At 35.0% G+C, this 22,315-nt stretch overlaps 2 protein-coding genes across 4 annotated transcripts; both read left to right on the top strand.

Moving 5' to 3' along the window:
- Positions 1 to 806: 806 nt before the first annotated feature.
- eslec (eosinophil lineage-specific marker) lies at positions 807 to 2,920 on the top strand. Its single transcript, XM_084403099.1, has 6 exons — positions 807 to 886; positions 979 to 1,060; positions 1,245 to 1,342; positions 1,627 to 1,761; positions 2,425 to 2,536; positions 2,725 to 2,920. Exons 2-6 carry the CDS (start codon positions 991 to 993, stop codon positions 2,805 to 2,807), a joined length of 498 nt encoding a protein of 165 aa, XP_084259225.1. The 5' UTR covers positions 807 to 886; positions 979 to 990; the 3' UTR covers positions 2,808 to 2,920.
- Positions 2,921 to 4,567: 1,647 nt separating this feature from the next.
- Positions 4,568 to 20,702, top strand: trim2b (tripartite motif containing 2b). Of its 3 annotated transcripts, XM_084392298.1 has the most exons (13): positions 4,608 to 4,783; positions 9,233 to 9,385; positions 10,102 to 10,149; positions 10,330 to 10,490; positions 11,742 to 11,893; positions 12,133 to 12,313; positions 14,476 to 15,238; positions 16,555 to 16,658; positions 16,737 to 16,904; positions 16,988 to 17,156; positions 17,295 to 17,365; positions 18,296 to 18,436; positions 19,721 to 20,702. In XM_084392298.1, the coding sequence occupies exons 3-13, from the start codon at positions 10,110 to 10,112 to the stop codon at positions 19,871 to 19,873; spliced, it is 2,103 nt and encodes a 700-aa protein (XP_084248424.1). In that variant the 5' UTR covers positions 4,608 to 4,783; positions 9,233 to 9,385; positions 10,102 to 10,109; the 3' UTR covers positions 19,874 to 20,702. The 3 variants fall into 3 exon arrangements, with proteins under 3 accessions (XP_084248425.1, XP_084248424.1, XP_084248426.1); XM_084392299.1 differs by lacking the exon at positions 10,102 to 10,149 and having other exon boundaries at positions 4,568 to 4,783; XM_084392300.1 differs by lacking the exons at positions 4,608 to 4,783; positions 10,102 to 10,149 and adding an exon at positions 4,925 to 5,113.
- The last annotated feature ends 1,613 nt before the right edge of the window (positions 20,703 to 22,315 follow it).

A 22,315-nucleotide genomic window follows, 5' to 3' on the forward strand; every position in this document is an offset into this window, starting at 1 on the left:
AATGTAATGTGATTAGAGACTAATGAGACTAAAAGTTTTCCACAGTCTGAAAACATCAATAGATCAATGTAGATTTCTGTCTTTCGAGAGCTATTGTAGAAATGTGTCCATTTTGCCCATAAACAGAATTATCAGCTAATAAGGGTAAATCGACATAGTGGATGGAGCAGGTTGGGTTTCCACACAGTTGTACCTTCACCGGTTGTGGAGATCTTTGATGGAATCACGTCCTCATGTTCTAATATCAAAGACACATGACATTCAATTGTATGAGGTTCTTAGTCTGCTGTTGGAATGCAACAAACTCAATTGCGTTTGCAAGCTGTATTATATTATTATTACTGTATTCTTTTTAATACAGTATCTCTTCAGTTAAAACCAAAAACGCATACTGTCCACTGAAGCGGACATCTGAAAACCTCTTTGAAAAATGTGTTAAAAAAAGTTCAAATCTTGTTTTTCAAGCAATAAAAACAAATTAGCAAAAAATCCTGACAGAGGTTTTCATAATTCATGAAAGGGCTATGACATCTGATCAGATCAATTGCTATTCATGTCTATTAAAATGAAATCCTACACATTCAGTTAATCACATTACAGTGATTATTTTTGTTCATTTGCTTTTTATTTCAATTAGCAATAATTATTTGGCAATAATATTGCACTGGAATTTGCAACAAAATGCCACATCATAAATAAGGATGTTCAGAATCGGGTCTTGTTTACCTAATAAGGACTGATAGATCGAAAGAAGTTTTCATTGGTGTTGAACCATAAGGTGCACACCTTTGTGACTGAGCAACTGGTTATAAATACAGATGATTTCAAGCTATGATCTGAGCATTGCACAACGGAGTATTACAAACAGTATTGCTGAGTTGTATTGGTATGGCTTTTTTCTGTTTCCATTCTTATTGTTTTAAAACTTGTTAATGCATGTATATATTACATCATTTATAATAATGTTGATTTTAATAGGACTTTGCCAACATGTGGATTTCTGCAACAGTCCTCCTTTTTGCACTGGCTGTGAATGGAGTCATCAAGGTGGAATCCGCAGGTACAGTAAATGAACAAAATAGATGCATTACCTCTATATTTTTGTTTTTTTTTGCATCTGTTCAAACTGTAGATAATGAGGAGGTTTTCAGATTCTGCTTTCATTGATGAAATGGCTTACATTCATTCAATTTTCATCATTCGCTAAATACTAATCTCTCGTTTTTATTCAATCTTCTTTGCAGAACCTAGCTTTGGCCGAAAATGCCCCGACGGCTGGACGAAATTTGGAAAATTTTGTTTTAAATATTTCAGCGACACTAAATCATGGGCCGAGGCAGAGGTAAATTTGTGTTTTCGGAAATATACATGATTAGGTGCAACTTTTTACACAGGTAGTGCTTATGGGTCACCAAATAGCGTACCCTATTAACTGTGCACTTTAGTGTAAAGCTTAAAATATACACAGGTTAAAAGTAAAGTAATTAAAAAAAAAAAAACTTTATGAATTTGAGTCGAATTCAGGAAATATTGAGTGTTTTAAGTGTTTTGCATGTTGATTATGACATGCACTTTTCAAAGATTATGATAAACTACCCCCCCCCCCCCCCCCCCCTCTCCTTACAGGAACAATGTGTTGAACGAGGAGGGAACCTTGTATCTATCCCGAGTCAAATCACTAACAATTTTCTAAAAACTTTTGTGCAAAACAATTCCAAAGGCCTCACCCGAACCTGGATTGGTGCTCATGATGCACCTCAGGTAATTTTTTATTTATTTATTTCCCTTTAAATATCAGTCCAACCTAAGAAAAAAAAGAAAAAAACAATCATGCTCTGGTAAGTCACAATTATGACATAAAAAGTTGGAATTATGACTTAAAAGTTAAAAAAGTTATAATTAGACATACAATTTAAAATTATGACATGATTATTCTGAATTTAACTCATAATTTTGACCTTTTCTCTTATGATTATGACTTTTAAAGTAAAAATGTCAAGTTTTCATAGCATGTCATAATTTCCACTTTTTGTGTCATAATTATGACGTACCAGAACATAGTTTTTTTTTGTGTGTGTGTGTGTGTGGTGGAAATGGGCTTCTATAACCATTGTAATAAAATAACAAAATCTGTTTTGTTATTGTACGTTATATTGTTGAAATTAAATGTTGTTGGCTTTTATAAAAAATAAATACAACAAGAATAGCTTTTGCTTTTTCTCATTTTTAAAGGCTGGTTTGCATTCCCCCAACAAACACCAGCAGGAGTTTCACACTCGAAATGAAAAAAAGTTTTATGTTTAGGCCTATTTAAACATAGCTAGTCAGAGTTCCCACGTAAATATTAAAAGGAGGGGAGGGAAGTATAATCAAGTGAAAATGGAAACAATACATGCTTTCAATAATGTTCATACTGTTTTTCAGGAGTTTATATGGTTTTGGAGTGACGGGTCAAAGTTTGAGTATAAAGACTGGAACACTGGCGAGCCAAATAATTACGGAGGGGACGAAAGATGTGCGGAGATGGGCTATGGAGGTAATATTTCACTTATGGTGTAAACCTATTTTACCAAAATTGTTTATTTAGTATGAATCGTGAGCTGTTCCAAAGGTGGATTCAAACCTTGCATGTTTTAATACACATTTATGTTTAAAGATTCCTGTTTGCACTAAAGCCTATATATAGCCTAATATTCTGAATATCATGATTTTGAAATTCCACAGATGAGAAACGCTGGAATGATGCACCCTGTGGAACTCGCCTCCCCTTCATCTGTCACAGAGTGTCTAGACTTGAAATTGAATAATCCCATGTCTGTCCATCTCAGATCTCCAAAGTCTTTAGATCTGATGCAACAGTCATACTTTGAATTTTAATATCCATCTTTGCAAAAATAAAAAATACAATTTAAACTACAAATATGCACCTTTCTTTCTTTGTTGCCCTGAATCATACACTGGGCAGCTACAGTTCAGCTGTCAAATTGATGTTGTAGTTACGACTTCTACCAGCTGAGGTCGCTGCTATTCTACCATGTTTAATACCTTTACTCATGTCAAACAACCTGCGTAAAATTGTAGCAAGACTAAAACAACAACAACAAAAACACTCATAATAGTATAATAAAAACCACAAACCAGAGAAAAACATTTATATAAGGTTAAACATTGAGGGTAATTTTTGACTTTTCAAATGTTTTTTATCAAAAACAAAAATGAATTATAGTCCAAATTAATATATACTAAGTATGAGAATTTGTGTAGTTATAAAGAAAAGAGATAGGCACATAGTTACACGAAAGATGTACTATTGTATTCACAGAAAAAGCCCTTTTTTTTCTCTCTCTCAATACTTTGAGCAGAAACCTTTAATGAGTCCATGACTCATCAGCAAAAGCTTGACTGGCTCCTTGATATTGTCTTTAATATCTTGGGCCTCTTTTAAACAAACCATTATTGTAAAGGCTGGTTTACTCGTTTAAAAATACATCAATTAAGCAAACAGTCCTGGCCAGAATTTGTCACTGGTTGTTTAACACTCCAGTGCTTATTGAGATCAGTGTCTGCTGAATGATCAACCAGAAACAAGTATTTAAGCTGCAAATCTCAATGTCATGCATGCACACTTTGTGTGCTTTTGTGACATCGGAGGCTTTTGTTTTTATTCACTTGGGTGTGTGTTTATGTGTAAGTGTGTGTCTGCATTGTGCATTGTCCGACAGTTGTAATGACACTGAGATGTGTTGACTGAGAGTACCAGGCTGTCCCACTCATATTTTCCAACTTGGACAGCATTCAAAAGTGCTTCAATGCTCCCTTTGATTTGGTTTGGAATTACCATAATTTTAAAATATATCAGTCATGTCAGTCACTGTATTATTTGTAGGCTAATTATACACACAAACTGTTAAAAAACTTTAAAAAACGATTAAAATAGATTATTATTACAGTCAACTGAATATCAATTTTTAATTCAATAGGTAGGCTAATAGAACATCATATTGTATAGCAATTTGTGAAATTTTGTTGTTTCTCCTTAAACCTCTGGTTGTAATTGGTTATCTTAGATATTTTGTTTATTTTTTTTGTCCTAATTTGAATTGTATGAAACTTGTGGCACTTGCTAAAGGCTAAAATATATATACCAGATTATCTCTGTGGTCATAAATGACCGACATAATAAATGAATGGAAAGCACAAATAACACACGTACACACAGAGAGAGAGACTATTACAAATGATTTTCCTTATTTCTCACACAAGTCTAAACTGTAGGCTATTAATTGAAAATAATATGACATATTTTTTCTATTTGCATTATTTTTTATAGAGGAAAATTGCGTATCAATTAGGCTATAGGTGATTTTTGTCTAACACCATAAACTCCTCTCAAAAAAGAATAAATATTATTGAAACAAAATAGTTAATTTATTTAATTAATCACAAGTGTGATCCCTAATAGGAATACCAGAAGGTAGTCGTGTATTTTGGATGTGTGGGAGAGAGAAAATAATCAAGGTAGAGGGAGAGCGCAGAGATTATTGCTTCCTGTCCTGTGATTGGCTCCTGAGCTCAGCCCGCACCAGGCTCCTCCCCTACGGCATGCTGGTGTGAGTTGCTTATGTCGCTGTAGCGCAGAAAGAGAGAGGGAGAGAACAGAAACGAAAAGAGAGACTGTGCAAAACAGCCCCCTCCCCTCTCCGGGAAATGGGTCTCAGGCTGATGAGTAAGGCAAGAAACTGTATCGCTGGTGCATCTGAGGCTAAACAGCTATGGAGGAAAGGTAAGACCCGAATTACAGACAGACACATGAAGAACAGCTCAGAAAGGGAGGGAGGTTTGTTGTTCTGCAGTCAGGGAATGATGTAGCAGCATCTGCGATACACCAACGCACTATGTTTCCATGGGAAGCAAGAACGGGGGTGGGGTGGGAGCAGAGGAGGAGGAGGAGGAGAGGAGATGGATGCTCACATATGCACTGTGATGGAAGATATTACTGTAGCGTTCGCAGGCTTGTCTCTTTAGATCAAGTGTTTGTGATGCGTGTAATGCATGAAGCCTGAACCTGTTCTATTGAAGACTGCACATGCCTCATGCAATCACACAATATCAGGTATTTTGTAGAATGAAAGTGAATGTGTTGCATCTTTCTGATAGGCCTCACGTATAGCAAAACTGCTACTTATTTCTTTAGCTCTGCATCTAATCTAATATTCTGTTGATTTAAATTGTCACAGGCTTTCAATATAGTTTAATGTTTTTGCTGGCAGCTTCTGATGTACTGATTTTAGCATGATGTTAATATTTGCTGTGCTCATTGGCTTAAATTCAACCAGTTTACCATGAAAAAGGAAATCAGACATTTGTCATTTACACTGAAATGACAATATATATATATATCATAACATATATTAAATACTTATATCCAATATAAAATACTTATTTGAAATATATATATATACAAAAAAACAAACATATACTGTGAAATGTATCATGTTTACCCAAATTAATTGGTTTCATGATTTGTCAAGCAGAAGAAATTATGCTTCTGTCTCTTAGACGTGAAGTAACAACATGTGGTTTTGACATAGGAGGCACTTTTCATGATTAGGGAACATGGCACAAAGCAATAGAGGCACAAATCTATCATAGTTATTGAGTTCTCTAAGGCTATGTTCAGACTGCCAGCAAAAATCTGATTTGTTTGATTTTGAAAGTCTGCACAGCAAAAAAAACAAAAACAAAGCAAAACATTTGGAGGTGGTTTGAAATGCGATTCCAATCAGATTTTTACAGATGTGTGAGTCTCAGAACTGCTCAAATCAGTTTTTTGCGTCACTCTTAACACGACACACAATGATAATTGCTGAATTCGTATACTACTCTTAACATTTTTCTCATATCTTTCTATAGCAAAAATAGTAGGAGCAGTATGTTAGTACGCGGTTCCGAATTCAGCAAATGTCAAAACCGATTAAGGAAACGCTGGAAGTATTCAAACGGTAAGATTTCTGCATTTTCTTGTGCGACGGAGAATTTCTGCACCACGACTTGACAGGCCGCTTATTTGGAGGGCGAGATGATGCACCTCCATTTTTCCTGAATCTGTTTTGAAAGCCTTGTCACATACGTGGGCACGCCTGCATCATTTACCAAAGCAACCCATTATGTCTCTGGACACAAATCTTATTTGGTCACTTGCAATTAATAGTGCAGACAGTCTGCCTGAAAAGATCTGATTTGAGGAACAAATCTAATTTGCGCCTGCAGTCTGAACATAGCCTAAGTTTTGTCAAAATCCAGGTCAGAGACTGGGTCTTGTCCACTGCGTTCTGTGGCAGCCTCAGTGGCGTTTGGCCGAACCAGGACACAAAACAAGGAGCAGAGAACACGCGCTTCGTCATTTGGGCACTTTTAGCATGAACCCTGTGTCTTTCTGAAGGCATCTGGCATTCCTTATGCAGATTATTTTTTTTTTTTTATATGACCACACAAGAACTGATAGCCTCCTACATTATTCTTCACAAGCCTTACTGCAGTGAACCAGTTTCCTGCCGCCTTTACCACAGTAGTTCATGTAAATTATCCTCCTTTCTTGAGGATGTTTCATCTTAGTTAATCACCCCACCAACAAATCATAAACACATGACAAAATTATGGTGGTGGACCTCTTTATGTAATTTGGGTACCTTAGCTCTCTTCTGATTAAAGCAAACTGGGAGTGAAGTGGGTGTTTCTTATTTATACTTCCAGGCTTTTTCCCAATACTACACACACTTGTTACAAAAAATGTCTACCACAGATACACAGATTACATATTGTAACTTCTGTGTCATGCAAAATTGTATAACCCCGCAGAATCCTATATCCCCCCTCCTCCCGGACCCCCAGTGAAAGCCGTTTGTAATGCCTGTTTGAAAAAGAGTCATGTTATTGCGATATCTTTTAGATTAGGATTTCCCTAACTGGGGTTAGAGTTATGAAAATAGTTGATGAAAAACTAATAATATAATAGAACGTAAGATTGAAATAAATGGATAATTTAATAACAAAATAAAACAAAAACTTAATTACTTTGTTTAGCCTACCTATATGTGGCCATTAACCAACATCTGAGAACCTTGAAAGTGAATGTGGTGTTAAATTATTGAAATAATATTCAGGGGAGGTAAATATTTTAGGGGTTCATTTGAAAAAAAAAAAAGTTTGGGAATCCCAGATATATTCAAAATAGCAGTTCTGATTATCTTTTGTAGCAATGGCAGCTAAGCTACCTGGCTAATCGGCTAGCAGTGTGTTAAGGTAGTAAGGAACACATATTCAGTTAGCAGGATACTACTAAGACAACAGATTAATCAAATAACACTATGTTAAAGGAACAGGCTAAATGATTAGCTAGTCAGCTAACCAGTTAGCTTGCGAGCATCTTTGTAGGGTGCTGAGGTTGACTATCAACATTTTCTGAGAGCTTAGCACCTCCATTCACTGACCACTATTTTTCATACCGTATTTGTGTGAAGTGTCAGTGTGTGAATTTTTTTTTTTAAATGCTTTGTAGCATGTAACACTGGCTGTAAAAGCTCATGATTATGACAAGTGCTTGTGCCTTCATGTATACAGACATGTATTTGTTGGTCTGTAACAGGAAAACTATCGAGTGCTCTTGGATCTTCTGTCCAGAATGCATGAGTGGTTTCACCCTGGGGAGATTCTGCTTCAGTAACTCTAAATAGTCCTTCACAAAATCGCTTGCTTGTCTTTGCCAGGATTCTTATGGTTAACGTTCCTTGTCCTTTGTCTTTATGATCTCTGAGATGGAAAGAGGGGCTCTGGTTCTAACACTGAGAGCTTTTTGTGATAGAAATGACATTGTCTGAAGAGGAATGACATATGGCAGCTCAATATTCCATTTCCTTGTATTACGTCATGTCATGAACATTATCTGTGTCATCCGATCCAATTCCCCTGTGACCTCATTCACATTCCCAAGTAACTTTTTTTAATCAGTATTCACAAAACTAGTTTTAATTTTCTAGGGATTATGTGAGGTACTATCACATAACATATTGCTTCCTTTAAATATGAGTGCTTGTAGTTACTGATTCAAACCTCAGGAAACACAAAGCATGATTGTGACCCCATTCCAGTTACCTTTTCAATTAAACCTTAAAAGCATTGTGGGATATTACTGACGGTACCAGCTATAATACAAAGCTTTAAAGATTTGAACATTTTTAGTCATTTAATCACGCTCTGCCTAAATTCCCATTAGTCTAAGCGAGTGTTGATGATAAATCAGTAACAAAGATCATAGTGACCTCAGAAAAAGGACTTGTTTGTTTGGAACAGGACATGGAGGACTTAGAAATGTTTGTTCGTTCTTGTGTTCTGTCCTCTGTCTGGGTCAGAATATCACAACCTTCTGTAAATTATTGATGTGGTGAAGAGTAGTTTTTCAATATATTTAAATAGATCTAGCTCATTCTTACATAGTTGCTTCATTTTTCAAATATTTAATGTTTAATTGTGGATTGTGGTATTAAGCCTGCATTTATTTGATCAAAAATAAAGTAAAAACAATAATATTGTGAAAAATGTAATTTCCGTGTCACATGACCCTTCAGAAATCATTTTACTTAATATGCGGATTTGCTGAAGGAGACAGTTCTTATTATTATCAATGTTGAAAACAGTTGTTCTGTTTAATTTTTGTTGTTGTGGAAACTGTTATATAGTACTATACAGGATAGAAGCATAAAGCATTTATTTGAATTGGAAGTCTTTTGTAACATCTCACATTGCTTTTTCAAAGAGTTCAGATTATATAAACCAGTACCATATAACATTCCTTCATGACATCAAAAAGCATACTTTTGCTATGAGACTGTGCTCATTAACGGGCTTTCAGCACATAAATTATGTGTATTTATTTACAGAAAATATTCATGCGAATGCAGCTCTTGCGAATTGCCATTTTAGGTTACCATAGTAACCTGTAGGTCTCTGTAAATTTGTGTGTAACCCAGTTAGATTATTTTAACTCTCTTGTCTGTTCCATACAAGTTGATTTGTCACGGTATCATTGCAATACCATGTTCTTTTGACATGTACAATGGTAATAATCATGTATCTTGTATCTCAGATCTTGCCTGCTGTTCTACAGGTTTTGTTCTATTTGTTAGCCTTCTATGTATGTGTGTGTTTTAATCACTAATCTCTCTTTTCTCTGTAGAGCCCAGTATCAAATGAGGGGAGATTGTGATTGGCCCCTGCAACCTGTGGTGTATCCAGTGGATCAAATACACTTTCTTACCTTAATAATCTTCAGTCATATGTAAAAACACACACACTCGCATGCACAACGCCTGAGCCTCATCTCTCTGAGGTGAGAAACACTTTAAATCAGAATCAGACCAGATTTCTTCATCTGTTGTATGCTTATGTTCAATACTTAATGCCGGCATGAAACGGAAGTTGCGATCATCTTTTCATTCCTATTGTGACGTCTATCCGAGTTAAACGGCTTCTTGAATGAGAAAAAAATGTGGGGTGGGACTTCATTTTGTCCACTGCACTGTTATTTTAGTTTTAACATCGTTTTATTAATATTTTGAATTAGCTTTTATTTTTAGTTTTCATGTTAATTTAGTTTAATTTTTTAGTAATTTCATTATGTGCATTTGTCATTTTATTAAATATTGCTATTTAGGTTTAATTATTTTTTTTATTTCAGTTTTAGTTTGTTTTTATTGATTTCCACTTAATAATTTTAGTGCTTCAACAAACTTATTTCAATTATTTTTTAAACTTATTTATGTTTTAGCCTATTTTATTTCAGCTTTATTTCAGTTAACAGAAATGTTTAAATAGTTGTAGTTAATAATAATAACCGTGGTCCATCAGGAATTCATTTCCTTTCATGGTGTCTGTTCTTAATATTAGCAACATTTTCAAATATTAATATAATAATTAATATTTGCCCTGTCTATATTGTTATATAGCCACTCGGAAACTAATAGGACAGATTTTGGCATGATGTTTAAAAATGCAATTTAGTCTTAGACATTCAGTTTTACTGTTTCTCCACCTTTCTTGGCATAGGCTTCACTATGGAAGCCTGTTTCCATCCCAGACTAAAAAATATAAAAGGTAATTGTGAAATATTGCTTAAAATAAGAAATAAAATCACAGTTGTTAGATATAGCCACAATTACAAAACAATAAAGTTTAAATTATCTGATATGAGTGATCAAACTACTTTCTCCACAAACAATGTGCTATCATAACTCTTACTTCAGGATGTCCCAAAACGTTTTCCTCCTGTTTCAGGTTTGTGCTTTCTGCATCCTTGTATTGTGGGTGCAGTTACACCCTCCAACCGCATGGAGGCGCAGCAAGCTTCTCCTGATAGCAGCAGTGAGGAATGTACTGTACTAGAGGCTCTGCCTGGCAAGGGAACAACACTAATTTGCTCTCAGCACAAAGGAAAAGTGAGACATCTTTCAGTACACTCATACACATAATCACAGACAAACTGACACACACCAAAAAATGATTGCACAGATGGGTGAAATGTGTCACAGGCAGTGTATTTCCCACGAGCATAAGCTTTCTGTCCCAGATAAACAAGTGTACCCTGATCTCAGCTGGTTGCTCTATAAATATCATAAGTTGAAAGATACAGCTAAGTGTACCTCATAGGATAGGAAACATTTAGGATGACCGTTCCTATGATAGGTACTTCTCACAATTTGCATAATAATTGAGATTTTTTTGGAAAGTTTGGGAATGTATCATTATTCATGTATATTAGGACATGTAGCACCTGAAGTTGATTATAAATATTGTTGGAAAAGATAATAAGCTTCTGTTCAAGCATCACAAAGACAACAATGTTCTGAAGGAAGGATCAATGGAAAGGTCATCACAGTAAATAGAATGGGATTGATTTCGGCATAGCAGTCATCTAGAATAGTGGTTCACTCTTATGGCTTTTTCAATAACCAGTACTTGGAGATCATACGGCATTATCAAATGAAAACCTTTGGATTTCACTGTAAATAATAAACATTTAATTTACGAATGGGGAGTTTTAGTAGACTCACTCACACACACACACACACACACACACACACACACACACACACACACACACACACACACTTATATGTGTGTGTATATATACACACATACATAAATGTTTGTTAGAAAAATAAAAAGTAATTTTTTAATAGAAATACATTTTGTACAAAATGAAATGGCAAATATTATAAAAATTCAAATACAATTTTTTTTGTCTAATACAATTGAAATTTACAAAATTGAAAATTCATTGACATGTTTCAGTACATTTTAGGGTGTTTTTAAATTTCTGCACTAATACAAAGTTCTGGCATGAAACTCTAGATCCCGCGGGTTCATCTCTATAGGACGCAGCCGATTAGTTCCTGCTCTATCATGCTTTCAGAAACCCTCCACCTTCCCCAGCTCCACCTGTATACAGTAGATCTGCTACGGGTGATTCATGAACGCTATATTGTACAGCAGCAGCACGTCTTACTTGCTAACAGCAGCTTGTTTTGTATTTATTGGCAGTAGCAATTCCCGTACTTGCTCTGCAGCAGCAGAAGCAGCGTAGCAGATCTCTTCCACCAAGACCAAACATGTTACGTTGTCATGTCCATTACCATGCCAAACACTCAGAGAGTTGTCATGACAGAACGTTTATGTGCTGTTTTCAGGTGTCTGCGCTGTACTGTTTGGCATGCGAGAATGCAATATGTGAGGACTGTAAGAAGGGAGAACATTCTGAACACCCCACTGATTCACTGGAAAATATTGTGGACCAACAACTAGCGGCACTGCAGGACAGAGTGGATTCAGCTAAGAACAGGTGAGCCCATGATGCCCATCCCGTCATTCTCAGTACAGCAAAACAAATAGACTTTTAGATGTATAAATAAGAAGAGCCACACAAAATATATAGACTAGTGCATTTATTATATTTGATAATGCTTTCACCTGGGCAAAAATGTATTCATTAAGTGATTGCTTAGTGATTTACTATTGATGTCTGCAGTAATGGTTGATGAATGAATGGATGGTTAATGGACATATTTACCTTACTTACAGGCTTCCTCAGATAAGAGAAGCAGTTCGGTGTTTGAGAGACATTCTGCAGCAGCTGATCACTCAGCGGAGCTCCATAGAGGAAGACATCCACTCGTCCTTCAGCGAGCTGCACAAAACTCTCGATACGCGCAAGAGCGTCCTGCTCATGGAGCTGGAAGTCACTTATGGACTGAAGCAGAAGGTTTGTTTGCAGTACGCAGGAGACACACAACTGATTTCAATAGAGTTTGGTGTTTGTATGTTGCTAAGATAATAGCATTAAAGGGACTATGTGTAGCTTTTTAGGTATTTTATTATCTAAAATCAATATTTTTATTAATAAATATGCCCTCAATGGTGTACAAATACCTATGCCAATGATCAGATTAATCCTTGTAAACGAAGAATTTATTATCTTTATATACATGGGACGGGTAGGTCCACGGAGGCTTCCATGTAGTTCCGCCATCTTGAAAAACTATAATAGCAGAGAGGGACAAAAAGTACTAGGCCATCGCGTTTCCACAACGCAGAAGCCAGCAGAAGCGGAGGAGCAGAGCAGTGAGAGGCGCTTGTCACTGCCGCGGCAAGTTTAAAAGGATGCACTGCACGGTTATTTATCCACCGTTCATTCATACATATGCTGAGTCACAGGATGAGTCCTCGTCGTCGAAAAAGTCCAAAATAGACCGTAAAAGGAAACGTGACCGGAGATTACAAAAACAAGGGTTAATGTCGGGATAGCTAATGCAGGAGAAAGCTTTCAAAAGAGACCCTGAAGTTGCCTGCTTTCTTCTCGACAGGTAAGTCAATGTTACGGTCTTAATTACAAGCTTTTTTTTCATTGTTTGGTTGTGTACTTTATTATATAGACAGTAGAACATTTATAGTTAAAAGTTAAACAGGCTCTTTGATGAATAGCAGCTATTGAGTAAAGTAACGTTAGAGAAGGCACGGATGATGATGATATCTAACAATGCACGTACTTCAAAAAATATAACGAGTAAAGAAGGCATTACTACTAATTACCATAGTTAATGTTTTTCACAGTCAGTAATTCATACTGTAACATTCTTTTTTTCGTTGATTCAAGTTTCAGTTTGTTTTAAATAACAAACCTGTTCACCCGAAGAAAAACTCGAAGTGCTATTATAAGACATCCTGTCATAGCTTTTTAGTACATAACGGCTACCGTAGATGCAACGCGCAAGTGAGTCGCTGGAGAGCATTATTCGTTTGAATGCAAAATACAATTTCACCACTAGATGGGAAAAATTCCTACACACAGTCCCTTTAAATGCTAATAAGCATCAACATTTATGCCTTGCACACATATTTGGCATATTAGTCAATTTTGTAATTAGATTAAATATGCATACCTTTTGGTATTGAATAAATAGTAACACTTCACAAAAAAAGTGAAATTGTTTAACATTAGTTAACAAGAACCAACAATGAAAAATACTTCTGAAGCATGTATTAATCTTAGTTAATGTTAATTCCAACATTTACTAATACATTATTAAAATCATTAAAAAAATGTTGATATTATTTGATGGACCTGAGCTAACATGAACTAACAATGGGCAGTTGTATTTTTATTAACCAACATTAACAAAGATTAAATACTGTAACAAATGTATTGCTCATTTTAGTTAATATTAGTTAATGCATTAACTAATGGGATTTTATTGTAAAATGTTACCAAATAAATTATGATATATTAATTTACATATATTTGCTGTATACTACAAATAAAAAGTTTGGAGTTAAATGTTTTTGATGTCTTTTATGCTTACCAAGGCTGCATTTATTTGTTAAAAAATACAGTTATTTTTTTATTTTTTTATTACAAATTAAAATGACTGTTTTTGACTTTTTGCTATATTTTATAATGTAATTTATTTCAGTGATCAAAACTGAATTTTCAGCATCCAGTCTTCAGTGTCACATGATCCTTCAGAAATCATTCTAATATTATTTTGCTGCTCAGGAAACATTTATTATTATCAATGTTGAAAACAGTTATTATTTTAGTATTTATATTTATATATTTTAGCGGAAATCATGATCAATTTATCATTTATTTGAAATGGAGATCTTTTTTAACATTAAAAATGTCTTTACTGTCACTTTTATCAATTTAATGCATCATTGCTGAATAAAAGCATTCATTTCATAAAAAAAAAAATCGTACTAACCCCAAATTTTGAATGGTAGTGTATTTATTAAGTTAACATATTAAAGTATATTAGTACATTAATTCGATATAAATAAATAAAATATAGAAATGTAAAATATGTATCTTAATTATGCCGCTATCTTTTGAAACATCTCTTCCATGTAATTTTGTGTATCCTGAAGGTTCTGCAGGCTCAGCTGGACACTCTTCTACAGGAGGAGGCTGCCATCAACCATAACTGCAGCCTGACCGGCGAGGCCCTGGACGGGGGAAACAAGGCTGTTGTTTTGCAGACCCACAAAGACGTAGGAGAGAGACTGAGCGACCTGGCCAGCCAGGGCCTTCCTCTTCAGCCCGAGGAGAACGACCAGCTGGATCTCATGATGGAGATCGAAGGGCTTCGCAAGTCCATCCACAACTTGGGCACTATCGTCACCACCAATGCCGTGGCCAGTCAGAGCGAGGCGTCTGGGGAGGGTCTGGAACAGTGTGTTGTGGGCCATCCGGCATCTGTCATCATAACCACAAGGGACAAGGCTGGAGGACTGTGCAAGACGGGTAACGCCATCATCTCGGCTGAAGTCTGCACGCCGGATGGAAGTGTTGCAGACGGCGAAATTGTGGACCATAAAAACGGGACGTACGAATTCCAATACACGGTGAAGAAAGAGGGCAATTTTAGTCTAGCACTGAGACTTTATGATCAGCATATTAAAGGAAGCCCCTTCCAGTTAAAGGTCACATGCTCTCCGGATGATTCTCCACCCACCACCACTGCAGCCAATGCTGCATCCACGGGTTCCAGCGATGGCGGGGCACGGAAACGGAGCGCCAAGTCCCCAGGGAGCAGAAGCCGGCAGAAGGGCGTCAGGCGGGGAGGAAGCTTGTTCAGCACCCCAAAAAAGAGAGTGAACCCGATCGAGGATGACCTCATTTTTAAAATAGGTACATGCAGGAAAAGACTAAAGTCCCATTTACACCAAGGACGATAACTGTAACGATAACGGTAAAGATATAGTTCTAAAAATGGTTCTAAATATAAAAGAATAGGAGAGTCCACACCAAAACTATAATGATAACGGCACAGAGAAATAATGCAGAACCTGACTTTCTCATTCAAAAATGTTTATATAGTTTGTTATTTTAGTACTTCATTCTACTAAACAAAAATGAGAAATTCGAGCATTTAAAGCAACAGACGACAAAAATTGCAGCGCGTGCTTAGAATAAACAGAATGATATAATCCGCTGGCGTGGATGCTAATATAGTTATTGTTATAATTATGTTTATCGTTAGTGTTCTTGGTGTGAACGGGCCTTAATATGTGGTTTAATAAATCCTAAACTTCTTTCACCCTGTTGAAAACACGAACAGACTCACTAGTTTTGCTGGCACTTCTATCTAGAGTAGCACCAGTCCAGTGTTATTTCAGGATCATTGAGATACTATTATAGTTTTTGTTAATATTTAGAATTTTATTATTTTCACTTTAATTTTAGTTAAAGGTTTTGTAATTTTGTAGATTTAAAAAATGTCATATATAGTTTTAATTCATCAATTAAATTTTTTAAGTTTGTGTTAATATTTTGAATTAGATGTTTAGATCTAATTTTTAGATTTTTTTTTATTGTATTTTTAGTTAACAATGATAACCCTGCACCAAACTAGTACATACAGTACCAATCAAAAGTATTTCAAAAATATCTTATTAATGCTGAAAACAGTTGTGCTGCTTAATGTTTTATATATATATATATATATATATATATATATATATGTATATGTAGGATTCTTTGATGCATAGAACGTTCAAAAGAACATAATTTATTTGAAATGGCAATATTGTGAACATTATAAATGTCTTTACTGTCACTTTTGATCAATTTAATGCATCTTTGCTAATTAAAAGTATTAATTTTCTTAAAATAAAAATAAAAATAATAATCTTATTGCCCCCAAACTTTTGAACAGTGGTGTTTCCAGCATGGAAATGCATGCTTACATGCATATTTGTACCCAATCTAACCTTATAAATAAACCTGAATAAAATCAGAAGAATGTTTAACGGTTACATGACCTAAAATTCATTTTAAAAATCCCTGACATAACCATTTAGCAACACTCTTGCAACCATCACACCACACACATTTTCTTCAACAAAAAAAAAAGTAATCTTTACTGTACTCATCTTCACAAAGTACTTCTGATGTTCTGTTATCTTCAGCCCAAGTCCTTTACATAACACCTGTTGGTTTCATAGGAACAAAAGGGAGGAATAAAGGAGAGTTCACTAACCTCCAGGGAGTAGCAGCTTGTTCAACAGGAAAGATCTTAATTGCCGACAGTAACAATCAGTGCGTGCAGGTAAGAAAGCCCTGCTATTTTCAAACATGGAAACTCTAGGTACAGTATATCTTTACATACAGATTCTCTGTTGATCAGATATTTTCAAATACGGGAGAGTTTCAAAGCCGGTTCGGGGTACGTGGCCGATCACCGGGACAACTGCAGCGGCCCACTGGAGTAGCTGTGCACCCAAATGGGGACATCATCATTGCTGACTATGATAATAAGTGGGTTAGCATCTTCTCCAGTGAGGGCAAATACAAGGTCAGTTATATTTAGTTAGGACGGACAAGCAAATGTAGAATTTGAAATGAAACTCGAGTTTTAATGATCTGATTTTTCTGAAGGCCAAGCTGGGCTCAGGAAGGCTGATGGGTCCGAAGGGAGTGTCTGTGGATCAGAACGGTCATGTTATCGTTGTGGACAACAAGGCTTGTACGGTTTTCATCTTCCAGCCCAGCGGGAAACTCGTCACTAAGTTTGGCAGTCGGGGAATCGGCGACAGACAGTTTGCAGGTAGGTGCTTATCTACAGCAGTCAAGATGAAGGGTTGCAGACTGCTTTGCAACAGACAGATGAAAATGTTGTACTTTATTCAAACATGTAATGTTATCATTCTATGGTTCTGTTTCCTTGCCCTTTCTTTCCATGTAGGCCCACACTTTGCAGCAGTCAACAACAACAATGAAATAATCATCACAGACTTTCATAACCATTCTGTTAAGGTAAGCTTAACATGCTGTTTTCTAACATTGCTGACCCTCTGCTTAGACATATTGTAGGAAAATTATTTATATTATGTATTTATTATTATGCATTAATAATAATAAAAGTATCATTATAACTAATATAAATGAAAAAAATATATAAATCAAAATAAAAGTAATATCAGATTAAAATGATTTTTATTATAATAATGCTAAAAACAAATAAGTATTATTAATTTATAAAATATAATTTAATAAATAAAACAATAAAATGTAAAATGTTACAGATCAAAACACTATTAGAATTGCATTAAATAGTAATATTTATTTATTTAAATATTATACATATTTGTTATAAAATAATTTGTATCCATAATTACTATATCATAACATTGCATTAAATAACATTGTTTTACCGATTTATTGCAGCACTTCTGATTGACACTAAGGGGTGATAAAGTTGGTTGGAAATTAAACATTGCCTAAAGAAAAAGGCTTGAAAGGATCATGAGGGAAAAAAATCACAGAATAGAAGATTGTTTCTTCATACTCTTCATACTCCTGTTCTTAATTGCTACTCTGTGCGATTCAACCATTCTCTAGGCAATAACGTGAGCTCAAACTCATCACAAATATTTCGATTGCACTTTATTTTACAGTATGTGTGCTTGCATTGTAGAAAATACTGGGTAATATAAGGTAACTACATGGGTTAAGGTTAGGTTCAGGGTTAGTACCTAGTTATTACACAGTTATTGTAATAACTATAAGTAGTACATTTTATTTTACAGTCCTGTTCCCCATGTAAATACTGTGCTACCAATATTTCCATGATGTTACATGAACAAAAGACTACTTTTTGTCTTTTGTTCCTAATGTATATTCTGCACTGTATATAATGTTCTTATGTCATATTACTTTATAATATTACTTAATACTCTCTTATAGGTATTTAATGCAGATGGTGACTTCTTGCTCAAATTTGGCTCAAACGGCGAAGGCAACGGCCAGTTCAATGCTCCCACAGGGGTTGCTGTGGATGTCAATGGGAACATTATTGTGGCAGACTGGGGAAACAGTCGGATACAGGTAATGAGTTGTTGTGAAGTCCCGTATTAACTTGACCGACACAGTACTTGTAAAAAAGAATATTTAAGGAGTAACACTCCTACCACCCTGTCTAGACTATCTAGCCAGAAACATTTAGCTAGTACCTTACAAGCTAATGTAAGCCAAGTCAGTCCCCAATAGCTTACCTTTGCAGAAGGAACTTTGTTTCTGTAGTTAGTTGTCGTAAAGGGATAGCTCACCCAAAAATTCAAATTCTGTCATTTACTCGCCCTTAAGTTATTCCAAACCTAAATGAGCTTCTTTCTTCTGCTGAAAACAGTTGATGAATTCATACAGGTTTGGAACAACTTGAGGGTGAGTAAATGATGACAGAATTTTCCTTTTTGGGTGAACTTTAAATCCTCCAGCTTGTAATTATGACGTCAATATTTATTTTATTATATTCGGAAACGCATGTCCAATTCCTATTTCCTAGCATTTGCCTTAAGCCAAACTCACAACAATATTTGAGTCCGAATGTGACATTTTATTAACATTTCCAGAGTGTTCACTCTTTGGAAAGTCAACCTATTATTATTATTTTTTTTTTACATTTTTGGTTTTGGTAAGATTCGTAATGCTTTAGAAACAAGCCTGCATTTATTTGATCAAAAATACAGTAAAAACACCAATACTTTGAAATATGATTACAATTTAAATTGTTTTCAACATTAATAATAATAATAAAAAAATGTGTCTTGAGCAGCAAATCAGCATATTAGAATGATTTCTGAAGGATCATGTGACACTGAAGAGCCCCGCAAATGTCACGATGTCATTAATTTATTCCTGTGAATTTTCAGCATCATTTCTCCAGTCTTCAGTGTCACATGATCCTTCAGAAATCATTCTAATATGCTGATTTGCTGCTCAAGAAAAATTTATATTTATCAATGTTGAAAACAGTTGTGCTGCTTAATATTTTTGTGGAAACTGTGATGCAGTTTCTTTCACGATTCTTTGATGGATAGAAAGTTCAAAAGAACATAATTTACTGTACTTGAAATACAAATATCACATTATAAGCGTCTTTACTGTCACTTTTGATCAATTTAATGGATCCTTGCTGAATAAAAGTATTAATTACTTCTTTTAAATCGTACTGACCCCAATCTTTTGTACGGTAGTATATAGTCGTCTCACCTATAAGACATTTTCCAGCACTGCTCAGACACTAAAATGACAATACAAAACAGATTAATACATACATACAACACAGAATATTTAAAAATGTAATTCCGAAATCAAAATTGTCATTCTCAGGTGTTTGACGGAAGTGGATCGTTCCTGTCCTACATCAACACCGCGGCCGACCCTCTCTACGGGCCGCAGGGCCTCGCTTTGACCTCGGATGGCCATGTTGTGGTGGCTGATTCTGGGAACCATTGCTTCAAAGTGTACCGCTACCTACAATGACTTCAGAGGGCCCGGAAAAAGAAACAAAGTCAAACTGTATGTGTCCAAATATTGCACTCAATGTGATGTAATGGTATTCTCCCTCCTTGGTTTTCACATCTTTTAGTATTTGTTATTGCTGTCGAATGACTCTCTTGAGAAGACTAAAGCTTGTTAACACTATTTATGGGATGCCTTGGAATGCCTTTGCCAAACCTCCGCACATTCCACTGTGGAAATACTGAGACATCAGAATGCATTGGTGAGTGTACTACCTACAGTAAGCTGAAAACTCTGCTGCATGAGGGAACCATGCATGAGCCGCCACCTTTCGGAAACAAATCCGAGTCCCATCTGACTTCTCTAGGATGCTATTAGAACACTATCTCAACACTTTTAAGAACCTTTTGATGAGGAAACATTTTAGAGATACTCATAACTCATGCAGCCAAGAGAGCAGAAAGCGATATCTCACTGAATCCAAGCTTTGGCATTCCCTCTTTGACCATTTGGCTCCATTGTTTATGCATCTTAGAATTGACTATACACTACTAAAAGTTTGGAATAATTAAGCTTTTTGTAATGTTTTTGAAAAAAAAAAGTATATTCTGCTCACCATGGCTGCATTTATTGGATCAAAAAACAGTAAAACCTTAAACTTAAAATAACTTTTTTTTTCAATGCTGAATTTTCAGCATAATTACTCCAGTCTTCAGTATCACATGATCCTTTAGAAATCATTCTAATATGATTTGGTGCTCAAGAAATATTTCTGATTATTATCAGTGTTGAAGAGAGTTTTTGCTGCTTCATATTTTTGTGGAAACCATGATACACTACCATTCAAAAGTTTGGGAAAAGTATGAAAAAAATAAAAAAATTCATACTTTTATTCATAAAGAATGCATTAAATTGTTCAAAGGACAGTAAAGACATTTTATAATGTTACAAACGATTTCTAGTTCAAATATATGCTATGAATTTTCTATTTATCAAAGAATCCTGAAAAAATAAAGCAGCCAAAACTGTTTTCAACTGCTAATAATAAGAACCATTAATAATAATTGAGCACCAAGAATAATTAATAATAGTTGAACAGCAAATCATCATGTTAGAATGATTCATGGAGGATCATGTGACACTGAAGACTGGAGGAATGATGCTGAAAATTCAGCTTTGCATCACAGGAAAAAAAAAAAAGCATAAAAGACTTAATAAATACATTCAAAATTGTAATTATTCCAAACTTTTGACCAGTACTGTAGGCCTGATTATAGCTTCACAAACGCTGATCATATTCCACCCGTGTCTGTTAAATTCATTGTTTTTACTCCAATCAGTGCAACTTCAATAAGCAAACTTACAGTGTGGAATTGAAACATCACGAATAGCATTTGTCCCGTGTAATGACATACTGTGTGTACTTGTGTACAGTAGATTACACAACGCACTGTTGCCTTGCATACCTATAGAATGATACTAGCAGCGTACGGCTCTTTATTTAGAAAATATTAGGACTCTCTATTTTCCTTACGAATACTACTAAAAACTGGAAATATCTATATATTTGTTTATTTATCGTAAATAATGTTTCAGAGCAAAGAAGTTTGGGTTTCAAATGCAAACGTAGTCAACGCCAAACATTTTCAAGGAATTGATTTTGATTTGTCCATCATTCTTCTTCACTCTTAGAGGGATTATTCATACATAGTAGTAATGATGTCATGCAAATTTCTGCGTAACTCACTAGCAATAGTATTTCGTCATCATTAAAACGCAAAGGTCTTTTTTATGTTTTTGCTTTTTTATGTTTTGCAAATTCCAGAATGTTCATTATGATGTTTTGGTACAGTAAGTCTGTACTGTAAATTATGCATATGGTTTAATGTGCTGATTTGCTTTATTTTCTGTATATAAGGATTGTACGTAAAGAATGTTTTGTACGTTCATCAAAAAAAGGAATTTTACTTGAATGTTATCGTTTTATGTCTGTACAAAAAAAAAAAAAAAAATCAGCCTTAACATTTACATCATGCAACATTTTCCATTGTTTCGCTTTATTGATAAAAAGGGTTTCAGTAGTTTATTTTATTTCATTTAGTTAATATTTTTGATGTGTGCCTGTTTACGACTTACAAAGATAATCCTGCTTGGACTGTGTTGATTTTTCTAATATTGCTGTCACGTCATACCATTATCATGCTAATGTACAGCGCATTAAAAAGTGACTTTGGAAAAGCTTGTCCCGTTTTAAAAAAGAATGATGATAAATAATATGATATCATTAATTTGTTACTTTAAATTTGAAAGATGTTCTCTCTTTCATTTTATATGGTTAAATAGTCAATATTCTAGACTGGCCTGGTTTCACAGACAAGGCCTAGATTAAGCCAGGATTAGGCCCTAGCTCAATTAGGCTTTTATAAATGTGCCTTAAAAAATTAAATAAAAAATACTGGTAAT

The sequence above is a fragment of the Rutilus rutilus genome, assembly GCF_951802725.1.
Source record: "Rutilus rutilus genome assembly, chromosome: 2".
In the NCBI taxonomy this organism is placed as follows: Eukaryota; Metazoa; Chordata; class Actinopteri; order Cypriniformes; family Leuciscidae; genus Rutilus; species Rutilus rutilus.